Below are 26,032 nucleotides of genomic sequence, written 5' to 3' on the forward strand. Positions count from 1 at the left end.
ATTGGGGTGCCTATCTAAATGCAGCCATTGAGTATTCTGAATTCATACACGATTTGGCTAAATTAACACAATGTCTAACCCTATTTCTATTAATTCTGTCAATCTCTTTTATCGTATTATTCAGAGAAAAGCGGTAGATAATGAAAGCCTTGTACAATCAAATAACATTTATTCAATGAAACTCAAAAACAAAAATAGAGCTTTCCCAGCAGGGGCGGACTGGCCATCTGGCATATCTCTCCAAACAAAAGTTATTTTCTCCACATCAAAGGTTTTAAATCATCAGACAAAATATACTGATAGTTGACTGCTCTCCCTGAGCAAACAGAAAAATAACACTTGCAGAAGATCAGCTGAAAAAATATCACTTGCTGAATATCAGCCATTACCCACTATTCAAACATCATATTAAGGCACTTGTCCCAGCCTGTTTGACACTGTGTCACCTGTGTAACCTCTGTGGCATCGGTAAGACTGCTCTGTATCCATGAGGAGATCCAGATCGGGTTCAGACACCAGGCAGCGGTGGTGAATCTGTGTCCATGAGGAGATCCAGGGGGTTTTTAGACACCAGGCAGTGGTATGATGTCTATGAGGAGATGCAGGGAGGTTTAGACACTGGGCAGTGGTATGATGTCTATGAGGAGATGCAGGGAGGTTTAGACACTGGGCAGTGGTATGATGTCTATGAGGAGATGCAGGGAGGTTTAGACACTGGGCAGTGGTATGATGTCTATGAGGAGATCCAGGGGGTTTTAGACACCAGGCAGTGGTATGATGTCTATGAGGAGATGCAGGGAGGTTTAGACACTGGGCAGTGGTATGATGTCTATGAGGAGATCCAGGGGTGTTTTAGACACTGGGCAGCGGTGGCTCGCTTCTCTGGGAGGGGCTCCAGCATGGTGAGGAGGAAAGCACTGAACTGGACTGCCTGTTCCCGCGGCCACTCAAACTTATCCAGCAGGACCTCACACAAACCCCACGGTTTCAGCCTTGAGATGCGCCGCAGATGCCCTGTGAGCAAACAAGGGAAAGAGTGTTACATGATTACACTAGGGATTGACTGAACAGGATATGTAAATGGAATTTGATATTGTGGGTGAAACTAAAATAAGGGTACTTTTTCACCAAAATATGAATCATATGCTAAAGGAAACCCCTATGGTGGATACACCAATTGTGAATAGATATACCATTGTGATTGAAATATCGCTTGGAGTTTCTCCCTGAGAGGGCAAACTGGGATGGAAGGGGTCCCAGCAACTCAATTATGTGAGCAATGTGATCTGATGGGAGACATTAAAGCGTTTTTTTAAAGATCAAGGACAATCACCAGGAAAAACACAGGACAGAGAGGAGAAAGGATAAGGCTTACCTTCCTCTCGTGAGAAGTTGTCCCCTGAATGGGGTTCAAACAGATACTCCCCGGTAGCCAGCTCAAACGCCTTAATGGAAATGTAAGACTTCTCAGTAAAAGATATTTCGGACAGCTAACATCAACATAAGGGTGGATGTGGTGCTCCTGGGTTCTCACCATGCAGGCTATGCTCCAGATGTCTGCAGGAGTGCCATAGTCAGACCCAATCAGGACCTCAACAGAGCGGTACTGGCAGGTCTGGATGTCTTCTGTGAAATGTTTGTACTGGAGGAGAGCAGAGATGAAGACTTAGCACTCCATACCATAAGCAATTAGCTGATAATAAGCTGTATCATTTGAATGTAATGTATTTTGTCTTCTAAGACACTGTATTTATTAATACATATATTCATTCAAATACATAATGTCTGTAGTCAGATAGTAACTCACCACCCAGCAGGCGTTTCCCAGATCTGCAATCTTGATGCTGATTTTATCAGCATTCTGTGGCTTCAGAAGATTCACCAACAGATCTGTTTCACTTAACCCTGAAACAAAATATAAAGCAGATACCTCAGATAGATATTACTGAATGATTCTACACCTGTCCACTACAATAACGGATGCGCTGTGAGTGCTCTGGTGTAAAATGGTTGATTTGTATGAGGTATTACAACATGCAATATCAATCATATAAATTAACTGAATCATCAGCATATGCATATCATACTATATTGCAAATCATAAAAGTTCATTTGAAAGACGAGTGGACAGGTATTCTGACATGTATATTACAAGGTAATATGCTATTACAATATACTCTAAACTGCTGGCTCCAGAGCAAGACTGACCATGTGATGGTGATGAGGGCTGGTTGTCTCTCTGGGTAGAATGATGTAACACTATAGATTGTCTAGAACAGTGAGACATTGTAGTCAATGATGGTGCATCTTCCATCGGTGACGAGACCGACTCCTTGCTGTCAGAGCCCATTGCTTCTTCATGCAGCAGGGTCCGTCTCCAAGTAGTATGTACAGGACCTGAAGGCTTAGGGGACGAGGTGGAATTAGGGGTGCTACAGGGAGTGGTGATATTAGAGAATGACACATGAGGTTTCTCCCTCTTCTGACGGCCAACTAAAGTGTCCTCGCCCTTCTGCGGCTGTTGTTGTTTCTTCTCCTTCCTCGACAACTTGGCCATCGGGATCCTGGAGACCTTCCCAGTCTATGAGCACAGTCACAGTAGTTTGATGGGAAACTTAAAATGGGATTCACATCTCTCATGTTGCAGCAAGCAACAGTGTTCAAATATATTTTAAAACAATCTCTGCAAATATGGTACATTTTCTTAAATATCAGAACTGCATATCCCCTTTTCATGCAGTGCATGCTAATTATCGATGAGTTTATCAAGGTGAGCAATTTCACTACAAATGCAAAGGTGTAGTTATGAATACTGATTGAATACATAAGGACTATATACAAACAGACATTTGTAGAATACATAAATACTGAATGCAAACAGCAATTTGTAGATAGTACATCTTCATTCAGAAATGCTGTTCTTGTGCAGGTTATACACATTTTAAATAACACACACACACACACACACACACACACACACACACACACACACAACTGCACTGCTTTCATGGTTGAATGAGTAGAAAACCTGAAACAATACCGTAACTATTGACAACAGCCAAAACAAATGATATAACATAGCACATTTCCAGATCAAAGCTTTTCTCCAAAAGGACCTTCTGAGGGCCAATATGCAGTGAATCAGCACACACTCACAATGCCAAGGCCATCTTACCCAAACCCCAAGAGCCTGGAAAGCCACCGTCAATTTCCCGATCAAGTTTGACACAATCTAATACCCAGGTTATGACAGGAGGGGTAGGAGACAGAGGTGATAGATGAGGTAATCAAAAGATGAACAGAATATATTCTTTCCGCCTTTGTAGCACTATGGTTGGTTTATGCTTTGAGACAATAATAAAGAGTTGATTGTCATACCTGCTTTTCTCTTAGACTGGTGTTTGCTGGCATCAGTAGTAGATGAAGAGATCAGCAGGGCACAATAGAGCATGAAATCAAATCATAAAGAAGAAGAAAAAAACAGACCCATCTATTGAAATCATATTAAACTTGTTAATCATCTATTCCTAATAGTCAGCACTGTTATTGTATCGCCATCTCTCTGTAACAAATCTTTTCCATTTCCCTCCATCTATTAATAAAATAAGTCAAACAGACAGAGGAATGCCACAGGGATACGTACTTAGTGATATGTGTATGCCAACATGGAATTGAGAGCAATACTAACCTGAACAGCTTGTGGGAGCAGAAGACACTGGCAGCTCCCATAGCTTGGTGTCGGCTGCCAGCTCCTGGACGTAAACCTCATCCACTCTCAAAAGGATGTTCTCTGGCTTGATGTCTGTGTGGATAATCTTGCATTTAGTGTGCAAGTAATCTAAGCCCTGAAGAACCTGTGATATGAAACAACAATGGTGATATACTGTGGCTACATGACAGCAGGGAACACACAAAGGAGATCATCCATTCACAAAAGCTGCTTTGGATGATAAAATGCTAGAGAGAGAATTTGGAGATCACAGGGGAAAGACACAGCACCTGTCTAAGGATGCTCTTAACGCAGGGCAGGGGAAGGCCAGTGTAGTTGGATTTGATGATCCACTTCAGCAGCTGGTGACCCAGCACTTCAAGAACCATGCATACATCTGACACATAGCTGAATCAAGGAGAAACCATTTATATTAAATGTGCAAGTTAACATATGACACATGTTGTATGATAAAGATATTATGGGTAAAAGGATAACGTATAGGTGGCTTTTAAAGGATACGCTCCCCATTGACTCCAGAGACTTTGAAATCATCAATAAGCTGCACAACAGTGTCACGTTTAGGGTCAGATGGATCACTGTCCCTTACCTAAAAGCAATATATAACAGGACATAACTGGGGAGTAAACATATTCCTTTTTCTTATCACCATTGTGCAACTAATACAATTATATAGTTCCTACTAAACCTGGTTCTGGTTGATGAACAAGCAAGTAATTACACTGATTAGGCCACAGGTTGACATTTATTGTCATGAATCTTGCCCTGGAGGCAGAACTGAGCGATTTCTGCTAGATGGGTCAGCTGCAATGTCACAATTGGCTATATCATAAAAATGTATTTATGAAAACAAAAATGTATTAATTTAAGGTTAAGGATAAGTTTAAGTTCAAAATCTGATTTGATGACTTTGTGGTTATGCCAGCTAGTGACCACTCTGTAGAGCTGCCTCCTAGGCAACCTGTGATTAGGCATACCTAGCAGAGAATAAAATGTTGAACATGGGCATATAATACTGACACATTTCAGAAGCTTGATCTCATCCAAAGCGGTCTCTGTGAAGGTTGGAGCACTCTTTACCAACTTCAGAGCCACGAAACGCCTCTTCCTGCACATAAAATAAACATTGTGAATCACTTGCTTCAGCTGTCATAATCACAATATGAAACCGAATCAATAACAAAATCTATGTTATCAGCATAACTATTATAATTACTCCATGTCCCAGCCTAGCCACACAGTAGAGAAGTGGCCCCATCCCAGCTTCTTCACCACCTGGTAACGGTCAATGAATATCTCTCCAATTTCCACCGGGTAGTACCCACCTACAATAAAAAGTGAAACTTCTTTCCGATCAACAATAAACTGTATACAACAACTCCTTCTACCACACGATTGTATTGTTGTTTGGTTATATTTGGCACACTGGTGAAGTACCTATGCAGTAATCAGATGGATTCTCCTGTTCCTCGTCATCTGATCCCAAAATCTCAAGTGAAGGCGGATATGAATTTAAAGGGTCTGGGCTGGCAGCAGGGGGTAGTTTGATGGTAAGGGGTGGTTTGAGGGTAGGGGCAACTAGTGGTTTAGGGGTAAGGGATTTGGATGTAAGGGGTGACTTGGGGATAAGAGAGGGTTTAGGGGTAAGCGGTGGGTTGGGGGCAGTGGATGAACTGAGGGTAATGGTTGGGTTGGGGTTAACAGCAGGTAAACTGAGGGAAAGGGCTGATATTGCAGCAGCATATCTAGACGAAGGTTCATTGGACATTGTGACAAGGGACACACAATAGAACAGGGAGCCGACGTCTTCTAGCCTAGACAGCACAGGTCATGCAAGGGCAGGATTGAAGAAAATGGAGATGAAGATGGTACACGCAGAAGGCCTAAGGCAAAAAGAAAAACAAACAAACTGTTTACTAAACTTTCACTGTTCACACTATTATAAGTTGACCTAATAGGCATTCATACATATGATATGAGGTTAATTCAGACGACACAACATGGCCAATATATCTACACACTGAGTAAGCCTATTCAAATTCTACATTTAGTAAATCTTATAGTTCGAGGGCCTGGCTGCAATGACATTTGAAAGGGCCCAGTGAATGTGCAAGAGTCCATTTATTTTTAGCTGGGTTTAGATGAATGGCATGTCAACGTAAATAGCTCTTCAAAGCTGGCCTGTAACTTTATTGACTGAGTGCATGCTGTCTAGGAGTCTTTATTGTAAACCTGTGACAATTACAGCTATTGATACGACCGTCTCAGTCAAGTCATTAAGGTGTCAAAGAGTTGTTAAGAAAAAGTCAATCCTTTCACCAATTCAGAACTGCCAAGTCCAACAAACCTAGCTATGTCCCCTAAAGAAAAATAAAATGCTTTGTAACAGATATGATTTACATTTTTATAACAGATTTGTACAACTAACTAGCTAGCTAACGCAACGCGTAAATTAGCCTGAGTCTGTTCTCCACAAAAGTTGTTTAGCTGACGTTATTCGTTACAGATTGTCATTGCTTTGAAGCAACCGACTTCAAATTCGTACAGTTGCTACAATGTGACATATCAAGTAACAATTGCTTATAAACTGCCTGTAACTGTGAAAAAACGCTGTAATATTTACCAAATACTTACATATAATAATGAAAAACAGAGTCCTCCGATTTAACCAGTAAACTGAAGCACCGTTCCTTCTTCGTCAACGTTTGCTCTACTATGCGTCGCGAACGAACGGCTCTTTTGAAAGGATCTTTTTGGTTAACATTGGGAACCGAATCGCATCAGTGAAATATTCATTAATTTGGCTCCCTGATTTGCATACTGCTGCTACTGCTTTTTGAGCTCAAAATAACGTTTTTCTACGGTTACGTTACAAAATAATTACCTAAAAAATGCGAATCCTCACTACAGAAACAATAAATAGTGGGGAGAACGCATCAATCTGGTCCACGAAAAAACGAATCATTTGGCCAGGTAAAAATATATTTGAACGCGCATTTCACGATCTGAGATAATGGTAGCTTACCTTTTGGGCTTTAAATTGGAGATTTGCGGTTTTTCATGGTTCTAGTTCTAGTTTTAAGCATTTTGAACAAAGAGCCGTTTGGGAGCCAAATTAGCCGGCTTTTTTACGTGAACTGAGCAAAATGGGCCAGCCGGCTCACCGAAAAGACTCGGAATGCCCATCACTAGCTGGCTCCGCGTGTGTGCCTGCCCATAAGCACAGCACACGTTCTGAAAATGACATGAGCTTTGCCAGTGTTTGACTGGACAGTACATGCTGTGTGGCTGGCAGCACCATAAGCTACACTAGCAAGCTATTTAAACATGTTTTAAATATGTCAAATTGTGCCAAATACTTCAAACAAAGCCAAAGTCATTAGAATTAGGCTAATAAGGATGAACGATGAAATGACCTATGACCTATGATATACATACTTTATTTGAGGCAAATCACTCACAGTAATTACTGTAAATACATGAAAATCAATATCGTTTTTTAAAATGATTCCAGTCCAAGATGTTGCATTTACCATGATGATACTTTATTTAAAAAATATCAATGAATGTACCCCATCCTCAAACAGAAACTGTACAGTATTTCTCACCCCTTTGAAATATGGACATACTGTAATAGGATGAACAAATTTCAGGAGAAAAACAGAAGGGGATTTCAGTCCCAAACAATTCCAGTCAATCAACATAACTCATTCTCTGAAAAGCTACAACTAATACACTTGTAAATGTTAGTTAACACCGCACTGCTCTGGCTGGTGCTGAATGGGTTTTATGACAGAAGTGTATTTCACAAATAGATACAAAATGTTATAAGTTCATAAATATACAATATATATTCTGGATAAATTTCCTTCGAGCTAAATGTATATTCATTTATGTTTTACAGACATAAGTACATCACCTGAAAAATACATTTACGACCCCCAATGCACAGCAGTTTGGTCATCAGTTTCAGGTTAAGACTAGCTTGAAGAAATTCACACACTAACTATTGAATGTGAAAACACCAACATTTAAAACAAATATAACATTCCATTAAAGGTACTTGAGATTAAAGGAATAGCTTTACCTGTAAAACATGTCAATAGATGAAGCCATGACATTAATCAGTTAAAATGAAAGATCATTATTAGCTACTCATACATTTATTTCCAGAGGTATTCATTTCCTACCATTCAGGTTGTTAGTGATGCCCTTTTATAATGGTATAATCATGAACCTAAGATACACAAGAACAAACAAGCACATGTCATGGGAAGTTTATAAAAGGACTGTTCTTGAATTGCGGTGGTATATGGGAATGGCATTAATTACATGAAATAATTTTTACCATTATGATAACATTGTGCCACCAATAGGAGTAGCGTATGACATGATACAATGGAAACGTATTCTCATACTACCACATTTATGAGTTTTGACATAAGGCCTGCTCATGCCAACAGTCCCATCCCCTAGCCCTGTTCTAGTTAGACCCCTTTTCATTTCTCCACATTAAGTTGACATCAGTTTATAAAGGAATTTAGAATCAAATCTAGCTTATTATCATGATACATACAGATCCAAATATGCGGTTTATTGTTGATAATGTTGTTACAATCTTATAAATACATAATTTTATACACTACATCACTTTGATCGTGAATGTCCAAATGGGCCACAAAAATGTCACCTTGACGTAGACTTGAACATGAACTTCAACCTGGTAACACTTTTCTTATTTGCTCAAACTTCATACGCTGTCAACCATTTTCTGGTTTTAGTGTGTTCTCTCTTGGGGACAATTTCCCCATCCCACTGCTGCAATTGGTTAAGGCTTATGACGTTCATAAAGTGCTCTGAAGGAAAATGTGCTACGCAACTGAATGAAAATAAATGAATAGAAAGTTCATTAAACAACTGTCATAGACCTCTAAAAGTCCTCAGGTTTTTATCTGAACTTGACTATTATGTCGTTTCAGCAGCTGGACTCTTAGGAAATGCAGAAAAAAAGAGCTTGCATGAAACAACAATTTGGCAACAACAGGAATTTCTTTCATTTGTTGATTGAAGACCAAGCTTTGAAAGGATTTGTGTTCACTTGACAAACATGAGAAATAGCAAGCACGTCTGAAATGTGTATGTTTGATGGACAGATGAAGAGATAAGACATATATATTCATGTTTACAAACAGGTTAATTTACACATTCACTGGTGTGTTTAACTACTTTTTAGTTGATATGAGTTCATTATATATTTTTGTAAATCACAAGACACTAAATTACCTCTTTTATATAACTATTCTTTATATCTCAGAAGATACAAAATAGTACTTTAGAATACATATACTTTATTCTGTAAAAAATTATATATTGGGAGATTTGTTAGGTTAAACAAGGAGGATGTTTGTTACATGTGGCTTGGGTCTGACCAACAATAGAATACAATACAGTATACAGTAGCTACAGAATAACAATATATTCTGTGACTCCTGGGACAGCTCCAGTGCAAATCTATTTCTCGCTTTGCGATCTACGGGTCAAAAGTTGGTGGGCATTCAACAGAGGGCATTCAGAACAGCTTTACAGTCTTTTTCTGCTGTGGTTGTAATGTTTTTTTTTAGCTTGTGAGGTCACCTTATATCAGCTCCTTTTACAGTGTTCGGGTCTGTCTGTCTGTCTGTCCGTCCGTCCGTCTGTCCGTGCACATGTGTGTTTGAATATATATTTAGCTACATCAGACCAAAGTGCCAGGGTCAGCACTGGGCTCCTTTGGAGTCATGTCTTGCATCTGGGGATGAATGGGCTCTTGATAGAGTGAGAACTCCATTGACCTGCCATAGAGAGGGCACAAATCATTACAGTACTTAGCAAACAAACATGATAAAAAGTACTCTAATGTGCACCTGTGTGAATGTTACCAACAATCATTCCTAAGTAGAGAAATACTCACCTTCCATGCAGTGGGTGGCCATGGAAGCTGGCTGACTGAGACATCTGGGACCTATGGAGTGGATCACCTTGTATAGACTGAGCCTGGTGCACCAAAGGGTGGGGGTGTGAGAGACGGGAGACCCCTGCATCATGCCCCTTTGATGTAGTGGTAGGGTAGCCGAGGGCGTTCCTCAGATACCAGTCTCTGAGACCCTCCAGCGCCAAGGCTTTATGCAGACTCCTCGTCGAGTCCTCAGGGGTGGGGAGAGAGAACTGGGGAGGCCTGCGATTGAATGTTGGGCCGGACAGCTCAGTCTGGAAGGGGTGCAGGTTGGGAATGGAGGAGGTAGTGGAGCTTGGGGCAGGGTGGGGAGACTCATAAGCAGAGAGCAGGATGGCATCCTGCTGCAGGGGGATGAAGGGTCCGCAGGACTTGGTCCGGGTGACTTTGACTCTGCGAGGCTCTGCCTGGGAGCTACGGATCACCCTGGGACTGTAGGAAGGGGCAGCGCTGGGAAGATGCACCTGGGAGTGGGAGAAGCCATTGGCGTGAGGAGGCACTGCAGCAGTGGACGATCGAGGAGAGGAAATGTCCTGCCAGATTCTACCTGTTGATTGGTACAGCTGGTGTTGCACTTGCATTCTCTGTTGCTTTCCCCAGATGTAATCCATTAGGAGCTCATTGTAACCCCCTCCTTCTGCTGCTTCTACTCTCCCACCCATGGACAGCCGCAGGTTGGCCTGCTCCTGTCTCTCAGGATTGCCCAGGTGGATGTGCCTCAGCTTGCCGTCAGTGAGGGCCTCAGAGCTTTTGTAAGGCCCTCCTCTGGGGGGCATCCCATTCCTGGGGGCTGGGTCCTCGGGGAGACTGGAGCGGTCAAGCAGGGCCTCAGAACTGTTGCTTCGCCGGGCACGGGAGCTGTAAGGGCAGCCTTTGCGCTCCGAGGAGGGGCCTTCCTGGGCCAGGGGCTCCATATGTGGTACATCCAGGCTGCCAGACCACTGTTTTAGTGAAATCCCACCAGAGTCATCTGATCTGAAGGAGCGATGGAGAGCAATGAGCATTTGATGGGCTTATTGTGATAGTGTGTTTACATTATGACAATAACCTATCTTTACATTTTGATTTTCAAATGATTGAATTTGTCATGTCAAACCTATGAATACCAAAATACATTTAAAAAAAGCATGATATAAGTCGATATGACACTAAGCACCTGACTTCTCACAAAATAAATCATCTTGGGAGCCTTGACTGGCATCTTGATAGCCATCACTGGCATGTTCTGTAGCTTAATTACCTGCTGCACTCATTGGTCATTCGGTCAGCCTCTCTGTCATCATAGTGGGTGGGTAGCAGTGGATGTGCTGCATTAAGCAGAAGCACTGGATCAGAGGAGGAATATTACCTGACATGAACACTGATTGGGGCGGTTCGGGCGAGGAGGGGAGTAGCAGGAACACTTCTGCCTTCAACATTAGATGCACTCCTTGGTAGAGAATGACTAGGGCTAGGGAAAAACATCAGAACATAGCATTAGACACAAAAAGATGGAGTGCTTTACCCATATATACAGTCGTGGCCAAAAGTTTTGAGAATGACACAAATATTAATTTTCACAAAGTCTGCTGCCTCAGTGTCTTTAGATATTTTTGTCAGATGTTACTATGGAATACTGAAGTATAATTACAAGCATTTCATGAAGTTGATGCAAAGAGTCAATATTTGCAGTGTTGACCCTTCTTTTTCAAGCCCTCTGCAATTCGCCCTGGCATGCTGTCAATTAACTTCTGGCCACATCCTGACTGATGGCAGCCCATTCTTGCATAATCAATGCTTGGAGTTTGTCAGAATTTGTGGGTTTTTCTTTGTCCACCCGCCTCTTGAGGATTGACCACAAATTCTCAATGGGATTAAGGTCTGGGGAGTTTCCTGGCCATGGACACAAAATATCGATGTTCTGTTCCCCGAGCCACTTAGTTATCACTTTTGCCTTATGGCAAAGTGCTCCATCATGCTGGAAAAGGCATTGTTCGTCACCAAACTCTTTATTCATGGCTGTGTTCTTAGGCAAAATTGTGAGTGAGCCCACTCCCTTGGCTGAGAAGCAACCCCACACATGAATGGTCTCAAGATGCTTTACTGTTGGCATGATACAGGACTGATGGTAGCACTCACCTTGTCTTCTCCGGACAAGCTAATTTTTCGGATGCCCCAAACAATCAGAAAGGGGATTCATCAGAGAAAATGACTTTACCCCAGTTCTCAGCAGTCCAATCCCTGTACTTTTGCAGAATATCAGTCTGTCCCTGATGTTTTTCCTGGAGAGAAGTGGCTTCTTTGCTGCCCTTCTTGACACCAGGCCATCCTCCAAAAGTCTTCGCCTCACTGTGCGTGCAGATGCAATCACACCTGCCTGCTGCCATTCCTGAGCAAGCTCTGTACTGGTGGTGCCCCGATCCCGCAGCTGAATCAATTTTAGGAGACGGTCCTGGTGCTTGCTGGACTTTCTTGGGCGCCCTGAAGCCTTCTTCCCAATAATTGAACCGCTCTCCTTAAAGTTCTTGATGTTCCGATAAATGGTTAATTTAGGTGCAATCTTACTGGCAGCAATACCTGTCAAGGGTGTGCGTACTGGTAGCGAAGTCAGGCGCAGGAGAGCAGAGGGTTGTGAACAGGCGCACACTTTATTGAGGCAGGAGAAACCAACAGACGGACGCAACTGCGTCAAAACCTCCAGCCAATTGGCAAAAGTGCAAGAATGCGCAAACAGTCACAAAAATGTATGTATAACAAATAAACATACCTCGTGAACAACACGGAATATAAGAACACCAGTCTGGTGCGTCACAAATAACACGTAACACAAACAATATCACACAAAGACATGAGGGGGAACAGAAGAATAAATACATGCAGTGTGATTGGGGAATGTAAACCAGGTGTGCAGGGAACAAGACAAAACAAATGGACCAATGAAAAATAGAGCGGCGATGGCCAGAAAGCCAGTGATGTCGACCGCCGAACGCCGCCCGAACAAGGAGAGGAGCCGACAATATCCTTGCCTGTGAAGCCCTTTTTGTGCAAAGCAATGATGACGTCACGTGTTTCCTTGCAGGTAAGCATGGTTGAAAGAGCAAGAAAAATGATTCCAAGCACCACCCTCCTTTTGAAGCTTCCAGTCTGTTATTCGAACTCAATCAGCATGACAGAGTGATCTCCAGCCTTGTCCTCGTCAACACTCATACCTGTGTTAACGAGAGAATCTCTGACATGATGCCAGCTGGTCCTTTTGTGGCAGGGCTGAAATGCAGTGGAAATGTTTTGGGGGGATTCAGTTCATTTGCATGGCAAAGAAGGACTTTGCAATTAATTGCAATTCATCTGATCACTCTTCATAACATTCTGGAGTATATGCAAATTGCCATCATACAAACTGAGGCAGCATACTTTGTGAAAATTAATATTTGTGTCATTCTCAAAACTTTTGGCCACGACTGTACACACACACACACACACACACACTGACATTACCTGATAGAGCTGGTCACAGAATTACGGCGTGTTCTCATTTCATAGTATATCTCCACTGGGGACAGTTTCCTACAGACCCGGTGGTCTGGGCTGCCCAGACGGGGCTGGGACATGGAGCGGTGGTCTTCTGCCACACTGGGAGAGGACTCCTCTGAGGGAGGGAGAATATGGGGTTTAGTCTTAACTAGAGTCACTAACTCACAATTGACACGCAATTACAGTAAACAGGTCATTCTCTTTCATGAACATAATCAGGCAGCAGCCGTGTAATTCAGAATTTAAGGAGGTGAAATGTGATTCTTTGCCCCTCTCATTTTCACGATCTGTCGTCCAGTAACTGATTTATAAACTGTGAATGTGAACAGCACCAAATAATACAATCTCTCCTTTTCTGTGGCATCACAGAATAATGTAATGATACTAACTTTGCCTAGATATTTTAAGAATATTTTGCACAACTGATGTACAGTTGAAGTGGGAAGTTTACATACACCTTAGCCAAATACATTTAAACTCAGTTTTTCACAATTCCTGACATTTAATCCTAGTAAAAATTCCCTGTTTTAGGTCAGTTTGGATCACCACTTTATTTTAAGAATGTGAAATGTCAGAATAATAGTAGAGAGAATGATTTATTTCAGCTTTTATTTCTTTCATCACATTCCCAGTGGGTCAGAAGTTTACATACACTCAATTAGTATTTGGTAGCATTGCCTTTAAATTGTTTAACTTTCGGGTAGCCTTCCACAAGCTTCCCACAATAAGTTGGGTAAATTTTGGCCCATTCCTTCTGACAGAGCTGGTGTAACTGAGTCAGGTTTGTAGGCCTCCTTGCTCACACAAGCTTTTTCAGTTCTGCCCAGACATTTTCTATAGGATTGAGGTCAGGGCTTGTGATGGCCACTCCAATACCTTGACTTTGTTGTCCTTAAGCCATTTTGCCACAACTTTGGAAGTATTCTTGGGGTCATTGTCCATTTGGAAGACCCATTTGCAACCAAGCTTTAACTTCCTGACTAATGTCTTGAGATGTTGCTTCAATATATTCACATAATTTTCCTCTTTCATGATGCCATCTATTTTGTGAAGTGCACCAGTCCCTCCTGCAGCAAAGCGCTGCCATCCCTGTGCTTCATGGTGGGGACGATGTTCTTCGGTTTGCAAGCCTCCCCCTTTTTCCTCCAAACATAACAATGGTCATTATGGCCAAACAGTTCTATATTTTGTGGCAAAGAAGGGGGTCGAGTGATAAATGGCAGATATGTGAGGGCAGAACTAATAAACGGGCTCTGCCCGATCACTAAAATGGCCACCCCGATCAGAACTACAGATCACAAAATGGCCGACTGCCAAAACTACAATTCCCAGAAGCAAGGGGAACCCTCAGAAGGTGGAGCCGACCCACAGATAAAAGGTCAAGAAAAACCAGGAAGAGAGAGAGAGAGCGGGAAGGATCTATGAACCATAGAGAGAGAGACATTCTACATTGGCTGGATTTACCGTGTACGAGCTGGACTGTTTTGGACTTACCTGTTGGCGTTTAGACCTGGACCTACCGAGAACCAGATTTGTGTACCGAACCCTGCTATCCTTGACCTTACCTGCGACCTGGGTGGACCAGGACAGAGAAACAAACATACAGGTACTGTCGTGTTCGAAAGAACTTTAATTCTGGGCTGACTTTGGTGACAGTTTCTCACTTAATTTGTGACAAACGCTCCTAGCTTTGAAGAGGTTTGCCACACGTGGTGGAGAATGTGGGCATTGGATTAACCATACCGCTGGTTAGGTAGAAAAAAAAAAAAAAAAAAAAGTTTAGTTAGCACTCCAAAGGGGAGTCAAGTTTTTTTTTTGTTTGTTTTTTTGTGGCTTTGTTTGGTTAGGACAGTTTTTTCAGGAAAATGAGTATGGAGGGAGCCATACAGGCCCTGTTACAAGCGGTGGCCGCCCAACAAGAGGCAACTAGAGCTCAACAAATAGCTCATCAGGATGCAATGCGAATGTATCAGGACACGTTACAGGTCCAGCACCACACCAACCAGCTGCTCAGAGAAGAGCAAGAGAGAAACACCCGGGAGTTAAGAGAAGGCCTAAAGGGGCTAGCGGACCAAATTGGGACTCAGTTACCAGCTGCAAATACCCAAAGGTGGGCCAATCATTTTCTTCAAAAAATGACAGCGCAGGATGATGTGGAAGCATATCTTACCACCTTCGAAAGGACGGCAGAGAGGGAGAAGTGGCCAAAAGAAGAATGGGCAGGGCTTCTGGCACCATACCTGGCAGGGGATGCTCAAAAAGCATATTTTGACCTGGAGTTGAAGGATGCACAGGATTACGATAAACTCAAGGGAGAGATTCTGACTAGACTGGGAGTGACCGATACCGTGAGGGCACACCGCTTCCACCAGTGGTCCTACAGACCGGGACAACCCCCCCGAACACAGATGTTCGACTTGATTCACCTGGCACGGAAATGGTTGCGACCGGAGACCCGTTCGTCCGCTGAGGTCGTCGAGACCATCGTACTCAACCAGTTTCAGCGAGGTCTACCCCAAGAAGTGCGACGATGGGTTGGCCAGAACGAGGTACTTTCCGCCGACCATCTCGTGGGCCTGGTTGAACGGTATTGTACGGCAGGAACAGCTGAGCAGGCGCAGGAGGAAAGATTCCCATTCCCCAGGCCTGGGCGAACCAGCGGACAGGTTAAGACTGTGCCAACAGGGGGAGGGGGAGGAGAGCAGCGTGGGGCCATGAGGAAAGAATCAGAATCAGGCCGAGACACTAAGGGAAAAACCGGAAACCGGGACTGGGGGTCGAGGAGGTCTCCCCCCTGGAACCCTATTATCTGTTACAATTGTAATCGACCGGGACATATTGCAGCCTACTGCCCTATTAAAGAAGAGCCAATGCAATGTAACCTCGGTGAAAAAGAAGATGAGATATGGTATGCATGTCCCGTGGTAACCACTGTACTTGAAAGATCAAGAAACAAACATATGTGCAGGGTGAAGGTTGAAGGGAAGGAGGTTGAAGCACTACTGGATTCCGGCAGTATGCTAACCCTGGTCGTTGCAAACCTAGTGCCGACGCATAAACTGGATACAAGTCAGGATATCAGTGTTACGTGCATTCATGGGGATACCCGTCTGTACCCCACAGCATTAGTGAGCATACAAACAGAGGACGGTCTGCTGGATTATGAGGTCGGCGTGGTCCCAAAGATGCCATATGATGTAATATTGGGTAGATACTTTCCTAACTTTGCGAAGTTAGGTCAAAAGAACGGCATATTTGAGAAGCCAACAACCCTGACCAAGCAGGAAGAAGCATGGGGCCTTCAACCAAGGCCAAGAAAAGAGGTCTCCCAGGGGCCAAGCCCACAGGTACTAGTAGGGGAGGATGAGGATGAAGTGGCAAACCTTGTTGATAATGAACAGCCCAGTACTAGTGGGGCTGGGGTCGATCTGAATCCAGAGGACGACTATCTAGAACCAGCAGACCTGGCAGGGTCCATGACTAATTTCGGGACGGCCCAACACCAGGATCCAACCCTGCAGCAAGCCAGAGCAGACGTGCAGGTCATAGATGGTACTCCCATAAATGATAGGATGATGCCTAATAGTTTTCCCCACTTCATCATGAAAAATGGTTTGGTGTACAGAGTCTCAAAAATAGGGGTTGATGTGGTGGAACAGTTGTTGGTCCCCACCCGGTACAGAAAGACAGTGCTGGATCTAGCTCATGGGCACATTCTGGGTGGACACCTTGGTATCGATAAAACCCGAGACCGGATTGTAAGGAGGTTTTACTGGCCAGGAATTCAGGCTGAAGTGGCTCGGCATTGTGGAGAGTGCCCGGAGTGCCAGGTAACAGCTCCCCGACCAGCGTTTAGAAGCCCGTTAGTGCCACTCCCCATAATCGAAACGCCATTTGAGAGGATAGCGATGGACATAGTGGGCCCACTACCCAAATCTGCCAGAGGGCACCAATACATACTGGTCATTCTAGATTATGCCACTCGCTACCCAGAAGCCATTCCCCTTCGGACAATGGCTTCCAAAAATATCGCCAAGGAACTAGTGCTATTGTTCACCAGGGTTGGGGTCCCAAAGGAGATCCTTACTGACCAGGGGACCCCCTTTATGTCCCGCCTTATGGCAGACCTTTGTAAATTGTGGCAGGTGAAACAGTTGAGGACATCAGTTTACCATCCACAGACGGACGGGCTGGTTGAGAGATTCAACCGGACCCTGAAGTCAATGCTCAGGAAGGTAATTGACAAGGATGGGAAAAACTGGGATTGCATGTTGCCATATCTGATGTTTGCCATTAGAGAGGTTCCTCAAGCCTCGCTGGGGTTTTCTCCCTTCGAGCTGGTATATGGGAGGCACCCCCGGGGAATCTTAGACATTGCCCGGGAAACCTGGGAACACCAATCCACCCCGTATACTAGTGTCATAGAGCACGTCACGGCAATGCAAAACAGGATAGCCACAGTCATGCCCATCGTCAGAGAGCACATGAGACAAGCACAAGAGCACCAGCGGCACACTTATAACCGGCAGGCTACCCTGAGGGAATTTCAACCGGGAGATAAGGTGTTAGTGCTGATCCCCACGGTAGAGTGCAAACTACTAGCCACATGGAAAGGACCATATGAAGTACTGGAGAGAATAGGAGAAGTTAATTATCGGATCCGACAGCCAGGTCGACGGCCCCAGGAACAGATCTATCACATAAACCTGTTAAAAGCATGGAGAGAGAGAGAAACACTAATGGTCACGTACCCCACACACACTCAGGAGACAGCTGAAGTAAATATTTCACCTACTTTGTCCCCAGCACAAGTACAGGAAGTAAAGACCCTGATCCAGAAAAACAGAGATGTGTTTTCAGAAGTACCCGGCCGAACTGAGGTTACAGCTCATGATATCGTTTCCCTACCAGGGAGAAAAGTGAGCATGAGGCCATATCGGGTACCCGAGGCTCGACAGGCAGCGATTAGAGCAGAGACGGAGAAAATGTTGACAGCTGGAGTGATCGAAGAGTCACATAGTGAGTGGTCTAGCCCAATTGTGATGGTCTCCAAGCCCGATGGGTCTTTGCGGTTCTGTAACGACTTTCGGAAGGTAAATGAAATCTCCAAGTTTGATGCCTACCCCATGCCCAGAGTAGACGAACTACTGGAGAAAATTGGTAAAGCTCGGTACATTACGACCCTGGACCTGACAAAAGGGTACTGGCAAATTCCTCTGACCCCCAGGGCCAAAGAAAAGACAGCATTTGCAACCCCTGACGGTTTGTTTCAATACACCGTCATGCCATTCGGCCTACATGGGGCCCCAGCCACCTTTCAACGGCTCATGGACAAGGTCCTAAAACCGCACCAAGCATACGCCGCAGCTTATTTAGATGACGTGGGGATCTACAGCCCAGATTGGGAATCCCACTTACCCCGGGTACAGGCGGTGTTAGACGCCCTTAGAAAGGCAGGGCTCACGGCGAACCCTGCCAAGTGTTATGTGGGGTTAGAGGAAACGGAGTATCTGGGATACACCGTGGGAAGAGGATTAATCAAACCCCAACGTAAGAAGGTGGAGGCAATTAGAGAATGGCCGAAACCAGTAAATAAGAAGCAGGTTCGAGCCTTCCTAGGGCTGACCGGGTACTACCGGAAGTTCATCCCAAGTTATGCCACAGTGGCCGCCCCACTCACCGACATGACTAGAGCCAGAGGGCCAAACATGGTCAAGTGGGATGAAAGGGCCACCAAAGCATTTAGGACATTACAGGAGGCCCTCTGCTGTAATCCAGTGCTGGTGGTACCAGACTTTGAGAGAGAGTTTGTGGTTCAGACGGATGCTTCAGAGGTCGGCTTGGGAGCAGTGCTGTCCCAAGAGGTAGAAGGGGTGGAACACCCCATCCTGTTTTTAAGCAGGAAGCTGGAACCACGGGAAACCAACTACTCAGTTGTTGAGAAAGAGGCGCTGGCAGTAAAGTGGGCTCTGGAAAGCCTGAAATACTACCTGCTGGGGCGCCACTTCACCCTCATCAGTGACCATGCACCACTCACCTGGATGCATAGGGCTAAAGAGAAGAACGCTCGGGTGATGCGGTGGTTTTTGAGTCTCCAACCGTTTCACTTTGACTTGAAACACAGAGCAGGAAAGGAAATGGGAAATGTGGATGGGTTATCCCGCATGCACGCATATTTTGCTGCGGTAGCCCGACCTAGGGGGTCGGATCTAGGGGGGGAGATGTGTGGCAAAGAAGGGGGTCGAGTGATAAATGGCAGATATGTGAGGGCAGAACTAATAAACGGGCTCTGCCCGATCACTAAAATGGCCACCCCGATCAGAACTACAGATCACAAAATGGCCGACTGCCAAAACTACAATTCCCAGAAGCAAGGGGAACCCTCAGAAGGTGGAGCCGACCCACAGATAAAAGGTCAAGAAAAACCAGGAAGAGAGAGAGAGAGCGGGAAGGATCTATGAACCATAGAGAGAGAGACATTCTACATTGGCTGGATTTACCGTGTACGAGCTGGACTGTTTTGGACTTACCTGTTGGCGTTTAGACCTGGACCTACCGAGAACCAGATTTGTGTACCGAACCCTGCTATCCTTGACCTTACCTGCGACCTGGGTGGACCAGGACAGAGAAACAAACATACAGGTACTGTCGTGTTCGAAAGAACTTTAATTCTGGGCTGACTTTGGTGACAGTTTCTCACTTAATTTGTGACAAACGCTCCTAGCTTTGAAGAGGTTTGCCACAATTTGTTTCATCAGACCAGAGGACATTTCTCCAAAAAGTACGATCTTTGTCCCCATGTGCAGTTGCAAACCATAGTCCGTTTTTTTTATGGCGGTTTCGGAGCAGTGACCTCTTCCTTGCTGAGTGGCCTTTCAGGTTATGTCGATATAGGACTCGTTTTACTGTGGAAATAGATACTTTGTACCTGTTTCCTCCAGCATCTTCACAAGGTCCTTTGCTGTTGTTCTGGGATTGATTTGCACATTTCGCACCAAAGTACGTTCATCTCTAGGAGACAGAACGCATCTCCTTCCTGAGCAGTATGACGGCTGCGTGGTCCCATGGTGTTTATACTTGCGTATTATTGTTTGTACAGATGAACGCGGTATCTTCAGGCGTTTGGAAATAGATGTCCAAAGTAGATGTCCTAACCGACTTGCCAAAACAATAGTTTGTTAACAAGAAATTTGTGGAGTGGTTGAAAAACGAGTTTTAATGACTCTAACCTAAGTGTATGTAAACTTCCGACTTCAACTGTATTTGTGGAACACACAAAGATAACCGTTCAATAATTTTACAGACCAGCTTTTACAGATTCAGTTGTTATTATTGCATTTGCAGCTCTGGCTGACTCACCATTGTCATGGGACGTTGAATCTGACATGGAGCTAGTACTCTCCGACATCACTGTGTCCTCTGGAAAATAAACAAACACAACCTGTCATCACAGGCAACAACAATCTCAGTAATACATAATAAATAAAGATGTTTTATTGTCACATATACTGGATAGGTACAGTGAAATGTGTTGTTTTACACAGTACAACACAGGCAGGAAGTGGAGACCAAATACACAGGCCATCACAGCATCGGAAAGGAGAGGAAACTGCCTCATATAGAAGTTACATTCTATGTGTGCTGAGAGGTTGTTCAGCATTTTCTCTATGGATATCATGGTACTGTAACATTGTGCAATATCTTTATGTATAGCTGGTAATACATCTTGGAACTCTTGCTGTAAGCAGCGCTACCTTACCTGTGTGGCATCCACGGTGAACGGTCCTCCTGCTGTTGGGGACATTCCTGTCTGACTCTGAGTGTCTGTACAGAGCACCACTGAAGAGTGTTTTCATCTGCCTTCGCTGACCTGTCTCATCCTGCACAAAGCAATAACTTAGTCAGTGATGAGTTGATAATCAGTATTAACAGACATATAGGTCCTCTGTGACCAGTGTCATAGTCTCTGAATGTTCTCTGACCTCTCCCTTGGTGTTGTTATGTGCCAGGCCAGCCCTGCGCTGTACAACAGGAGCTCTCTCTCCTGTCTCCAGGGGAAAAGCATGTGGGACCATCCCGGTCAGCTCCTGCAGATATTTTCATACTTTTTTTTACCACTGTTTTCATACGGCCAATGCCAAGTCAAATTTCATACTGTCTGTTATTAAATATATCAAACAGCAATAGGAACAAACGTAATAAACATTTGTATCATACACAGGCTGGAGACTGTAACAGTGTATATTAGAATTAGCTAGAACTAATGCTACTGTGATAATATGAACATTGGTCAAGAATAGTATCATTTGAATGGTAGTGAATCAAACCACCTCATCTAATGCACTAAAGAGTATATAGAGAGCATTTCCATGCATGAATAATCTTAGTCTGGAGAGAAGCTGAGACACATCTGTGTTGAATTCTAAACCAAAATCAGGCGAAATGTGTGAAACAGCTGTGAGTGAAAAGCTGGATTTGGTGCCTGGTAAAGTATTTTGGTCTCTGTCTCTGGAGAAATAAGGCTAACATTCATAAGCTTTCACTACATATTATTGACTTACACTGCTCTGCAAGGGGAACACTTTAAAGGGTGACTGCACTTCCTGATTTTACCTCGTTTTTGATTTGGTTTATTAAGAAAAGCTTGCGGCCATGACTGAATTAGAATGTGAGTTTGTTTAGTTTTTAAAACGTTTTTTTAATTTAACCTTTATTTAAACTAGGCAAGTCAGTTAAGAACAAATTCTTATTTACAATGAGGGCCTATCCCGGACAACTCTGGTCCAATTGTGCGCCGCCATTTAGGACTCCCAATCATGGCCGGATGTGATGCAGCCTGGATTCGAACCAGGAACTGCACTGAGATGCAGTGCCTTAGACCACTGCGCCACTCAGGAGCCTAGGTGTGTGTTTGATGTGGGTGTCTCTTGTGTGTGTTCGCAGGTGGGAAGAGTTAGCCAATTTATTTAGCCAATTAGCTTTAGCCGACTGGTGTGCGACTGTGGCAAAGTTGGTTTGACTTTGGATAGCCTCCGGGGCTAGTTAGGAGCTGTCAATAAATTACACATTGTAAATGAGACAATATTTTGTTGCTCACCTTTTAGTTCTCATTAAATGCTTTCAATATTTGTATATCCATTTCTACAATTTATCGTTGGTTTGAGATTTTTAAGTCATTGAAATTTGGAGCTATTGGAATTTTAACATATTGTTCCATGTACATTGTGTAATTTGCAGATAGTCCCTAACTAGCCCTATAGGGATTTCCAAAGTCAACCCAAATTTACCACAGCATTACAATTGGGTCACATACAGCTGCACTCCGAAATGCTGATTACTTGTGTGCTGCCAGCTGTGGGCATGTGGACATTGGGATGCAATTACGACCACAAGTCTCACAAAACTCTGTTTTTGACGAGAATGACCTTGACCAAAATTATCCTATTTACACTTTGTCAATTTTGACAGTAGAATAAATGTTTCTGACTCATTTCAATGCCACTTAGGCTGTTTTCTAAACAAGAAGTTGCTTTTTAATGGCAGTTGCTCTTTAAACTTTGCTTTGTAACAACAAGTTGCCAAATATTGTTCTTTCATCTGTACAGCCAAACTCATTGAGCCTGATTTATTATTTCAGGTGGTTGAGGTTTACAGGGGTTGAGAGCTGCTCTGTATTGAGTCAGATACAGAAAACAAACCTAACGTTGGTTCTTGCTTTCCATTAATCTGATAAAGCACACATCTCGATAGCATGGCTTGGGTGTATGGAGCCTTTCCCTCTAACGTGCTTTGAGCCCTACAATAGTTAAAAGGTAGGAGAGAGGAACTGACCTGAGCCCGCGAATGGTTAAAAGGTAGGGGAGAGGAACTGACCTGAGACCTACAATAGTGAAAAGGTAGGAGAGAGGAACTGACCGCCTCCAGCAGACACACTTGTCTCAGCTCTCCCATTCGGCTGCTGAGGATGTCCTCCAGGATTTGCTTTCTCTCCTGTAATGCGGAGATGCGCTCAGCTTGCAGCTTGCTGTCCTGATCTACACACCAACAAACACGTCAACATGTTCAGTTAAGACAACAATTATACAATTACTATGTAATAGCAATGGTGTTACTAAGTACCTAATATCAGAAACCCAGAACTAAAATATTGCGTACTTGTGCCAGATGCTCGATTAAGTTCTGGGGGCAGATGTGTTAACCATCAAGCTTCATTTATATAGCTGATATATATCAGACATAAATGTAACGCAATGCACTTAAACCCCCCCCCCCCCCCAGCAGGTAGCCTAGTGGTTAGAGCGTTGGACTAGTAGCTAGATCTAATCCCCGAGCTGACAAGGTAAAAATCAGTTGTTCTGCCCCTGAACAAGGCAGTTAACCGCCTGTTCCTAGGCCGTCATTGTAAATAAGAATTTGTTCTTAACTGAGTTGCCTAGTTAAATAAACGTTTTTTTGTTTTTTTTAAGAACTAGCCCCCCCCCAGAAACAAAACAACAATGAAAATAAAAACATAAATAATTATGTTAAGAGGATAGAAAAAAACGAAAAAATTACAAAAACTGAAATACTAAAAAAGCACCCTAAGGAAAAGCAAAGCTAGAAAAGTGTGTTTTAATATCCCTTTTAAATATGTCCACAGTTTCGGCCCCCCTCAGGTTCTTTGGCAGGATTTTCCGGAGGCTGGGGGCATAGTAACTTAAGGCTGCATCTCCATGCCTCTTGGTCCTAGGCTTTGGGATAGTTAAAAGGCCAGTGCCAGAGGACCTGAGGGACCTACTGGGTACATCACTCAAAAGCATGTCTGATAGTTAGAAAACATACTACAACGAAGAGCGGAAGCAAGGCGGTTGCTCCACCCCCCTTTTTCAGCAAGTTTCAGGCAAGTCTATGGGCCAAATGTCCCATGCCCTTCCGAAATTCAAAAGATGCAAATACCTGCGAAATCAGGAATTGTCCAAATTATCAGTAAGAAATAAAATCTGTACAACGGAACAAAGTTCCTTGTTAGTCGTCACATCCCAGTCTGTTGACAGACACCACGATACCATCCTATCTTACATGTGTCTGTCTACGCAAGATTACTAAATACCACAACATCTCTTTGTGAAGGTGTAAAACTCACCTGGAGACCCCACACCCATGGATGTGATGAGACGCCCTTTGACCTCCATGTGGTCTGATTCGTGAGGTCTTGCTTCTCAAACCTCAGCCAATCAAAACCTCACCTACTGAGAGAGTGCACTGTGGTTACCTAATAGAAATGGGACAAATAATTTGGCATAGAGAACAGGTTGGCTTAAATATTCAAAAACCTTGCAACTTCAAGCATATGTTCTCCAGGTGTCTGGTTAGCCATCTATTTTTGTTAAGCCAGTAAGAAATGTGCCTCTTCCACTAGTCCCCAACAGTAAAGTGATCTTCAAGTGTCTAATGTTAAATCCTGTAACAGAAAGAGACGGATCATTTACATTTTCAGTAATGTGACAAAACACAAATAGGCCTACAGTTAATACAGAATGTGAAAGACTATCAGACCTAGCTTGTCTATGTCCATTGTATGTGCATTATAGAAAAAGTATACTTTTTGGAATTTGGATGGCTTCACGTTATCAGGTTATCAGGCTTATCAGGTTCATTACAAGGACTTTCTTAAGCACGACTGTGCTACTGTCGTAGGGACGAGGCGGAGCCGATCGGCCTGTCTGCCTGCCTGACTATCTATACTATATTTATTTATAATATATATAACATTTATAATATAAATTCAACATGCAACAAAAGATTTTACTGAGTTACTGTTCATATAAGGAAATCAGTCAATCGAAATTACATTACAGTCATTTAGCAGACGCCCTTATCCAGAGCGACTTACAGTAGTGAATGCATACATTTCATTTCGTACATTATTTTTCTGTGCTGGCCCCCCGTGGGAATCGAACCCACAACCCTGGTGTTGCAAACACCATGCTCTACCAACTGAGCTACAGATTAGGGCCTAAATTCATAGATTAGGGCCTAAATTCATTAGGCCCTAATCTATGGATTTCACATGATTGGGAATACAGATACGCATCTGTTGGTCACAGATACCTTAATACATCAGAAAACCAGTCAGTATCTGTTGTGACCACCATTTGCCTCATGCAGCACGGCACATCTCCTTCGCATAGAGTTGATCACTGATGATTGTTGCCTGTGGAATGTTGTTCCACTCCTCTTCAAAGGCTTTACAAAGTTGCTGGATATTGGGGGGGGGGGGGGGGACTGGAACACGCTGTCATACACGTCGATCCAGAGCATCCCAAACATGCTCAATGGGAGACATTTCTGGTGAGTATGGAGGCCATGGAGGAACTGGGATATTCTCAGCTTCCAGGAATTGTGTACAGATCCTTGCGACATGGGGCTGTGCATTATCAAGATGAAACATGAGGTGATGAGGGCAGATGAATGGCACGACAATGGGCCTCAGGATCTCGTCATGGTATCTTTGTGCATTCAAATTCCCATTGATAAAACGCAATTGTGTTCATTTTCCGTAGCTTATGCTTGCCCATACCATAACCCCACCATGGGGCACTCTATTCACAACGTTGACATCAGCAAACTGATCGCCCACACGACGCAATGCGCGCTGTCTGCCATTTGCCAGTACAGTTGAAACCGGGATTCATCTGTGAAGAGCACACTTCTCCAGCGTGTCAGTGGCCATCAAAGGAGAGCATTCGCCCACTGACGTTGGTTACGACACCAAACTACAGTCAGGTCAAAACCCTGGTGAGGACAAAGAGCACGCAGAT

General features: G+C 43.8%; 2 protein-coding genes across 5 annotated transcripts; both read right to left on the bottom strand.

Moving 5' to 3' along the window:
• Nucleotides 1-147: 147 nt before the first annotated feature.
• LOC115207573 (SRSF protein kinase 2) lies at nt 148-6,923 on the bottom strand. Of its 3 annotated transcripts, XM_029774780.1 has the most exons (16): nt 6,365-6,923; nt 5,168-5,613; nt 4,947-5,055; nt 4,751-4,838; nt 4,232-4,319; nt 4,000-4,106; nt 3,689-3,854; nt 3,379-3,404; nt 3,176-3,232; nt 2,209-2,581; nt 1,808-1,905; nt 1,535-1,642; nt 1,376-1,445; nt 1,194-1,286; nt 828-1,014; nt 148-635 (listed from the first exon to the last, which is right to left on the bottom strand). In XM_029774780.1, the coding sequence occupies exons 2-15, from the start codon at nt 5,496-5,498 to the stop codon at nt 830-832; spliced, it is 1,899 nt and encodes a 632-aa protein (XP_029630640.1). In that variant the 5' UTR covers nt 5,499-5,613; nt 6,365-6,923; the 3' UTR covers nt 148-635; nt 828-829. The 3 variants fall into 3 exon arrangements, with proteins under 3 accessions (XP_029630640.1, XP_029630638.1, XP_029630641.1); XM_029774778.1 differs by having other exon boundaries at nt 148-1,014; XM_029774781.1 differs by lacking the exon at nt 3,176-3,232 and having other exon boundaries at nt 148-1,014; nt 2,209-2,404; nt 6,365-6,922.
• A 330-nt stretch (nt 6,924-7,253) lies between these two features.
• LOC115207574 (coiled-coil domain-containing protein 120) lies at nt 7,254-24,920 on the bottom strand. Of its 2 annotated transcripts, XM_029774783.1 has the most exons (10): nt 24,545-24,920; nt 24,355-24,460; nt 23,148-23,266; nt 21,215-21,319; nt 20,992-21,112; nt 20,592-20,651; nt 13,197-13,347; nt 11,071-11,172; nt 9,681-10,697; nt 7,254-9,561 (listed from the first exon to the last, which is right to left on the bottom strand). In XM_029774783.1, exons 2-10 carry the CDS (start codon nt 24,401-24,403, stop codon nt 9,465-9,467), a joined length of 1,821 nt encoding a protein of 606 aa, XP_029630643.1. In that variant the 5' UTR covers nt 24,404-24,460; nt 24,545-24,920; the 3' UTR covers nt 7,254-9,464. The 2 variants fall into 2 exon arrangements, with proteins under 2 accessions (XP_029630643.1, XP_029630642.1); XM_029774782.1 differs by having other exon boundaries at nt 24,355-24,920.
• Between the last annotated feature and the right edge of the window lie 1,112 nt (nt 24,921-26,032).

This window comes from Salmo trutta, chromosome 14 (genome assembly GCF_901001165.1).
Source record: "Salmo trutta chromosome 14, fSalTru1.1, whole genome shotgun sequence".
NCBI classification, from domain to species: domain Eukaryota; kingdom Metazoa; phylum Chordata; class Actinopteri; order Salmoniformes; family Salmonidae; genus Salmo; species Salmo trutta.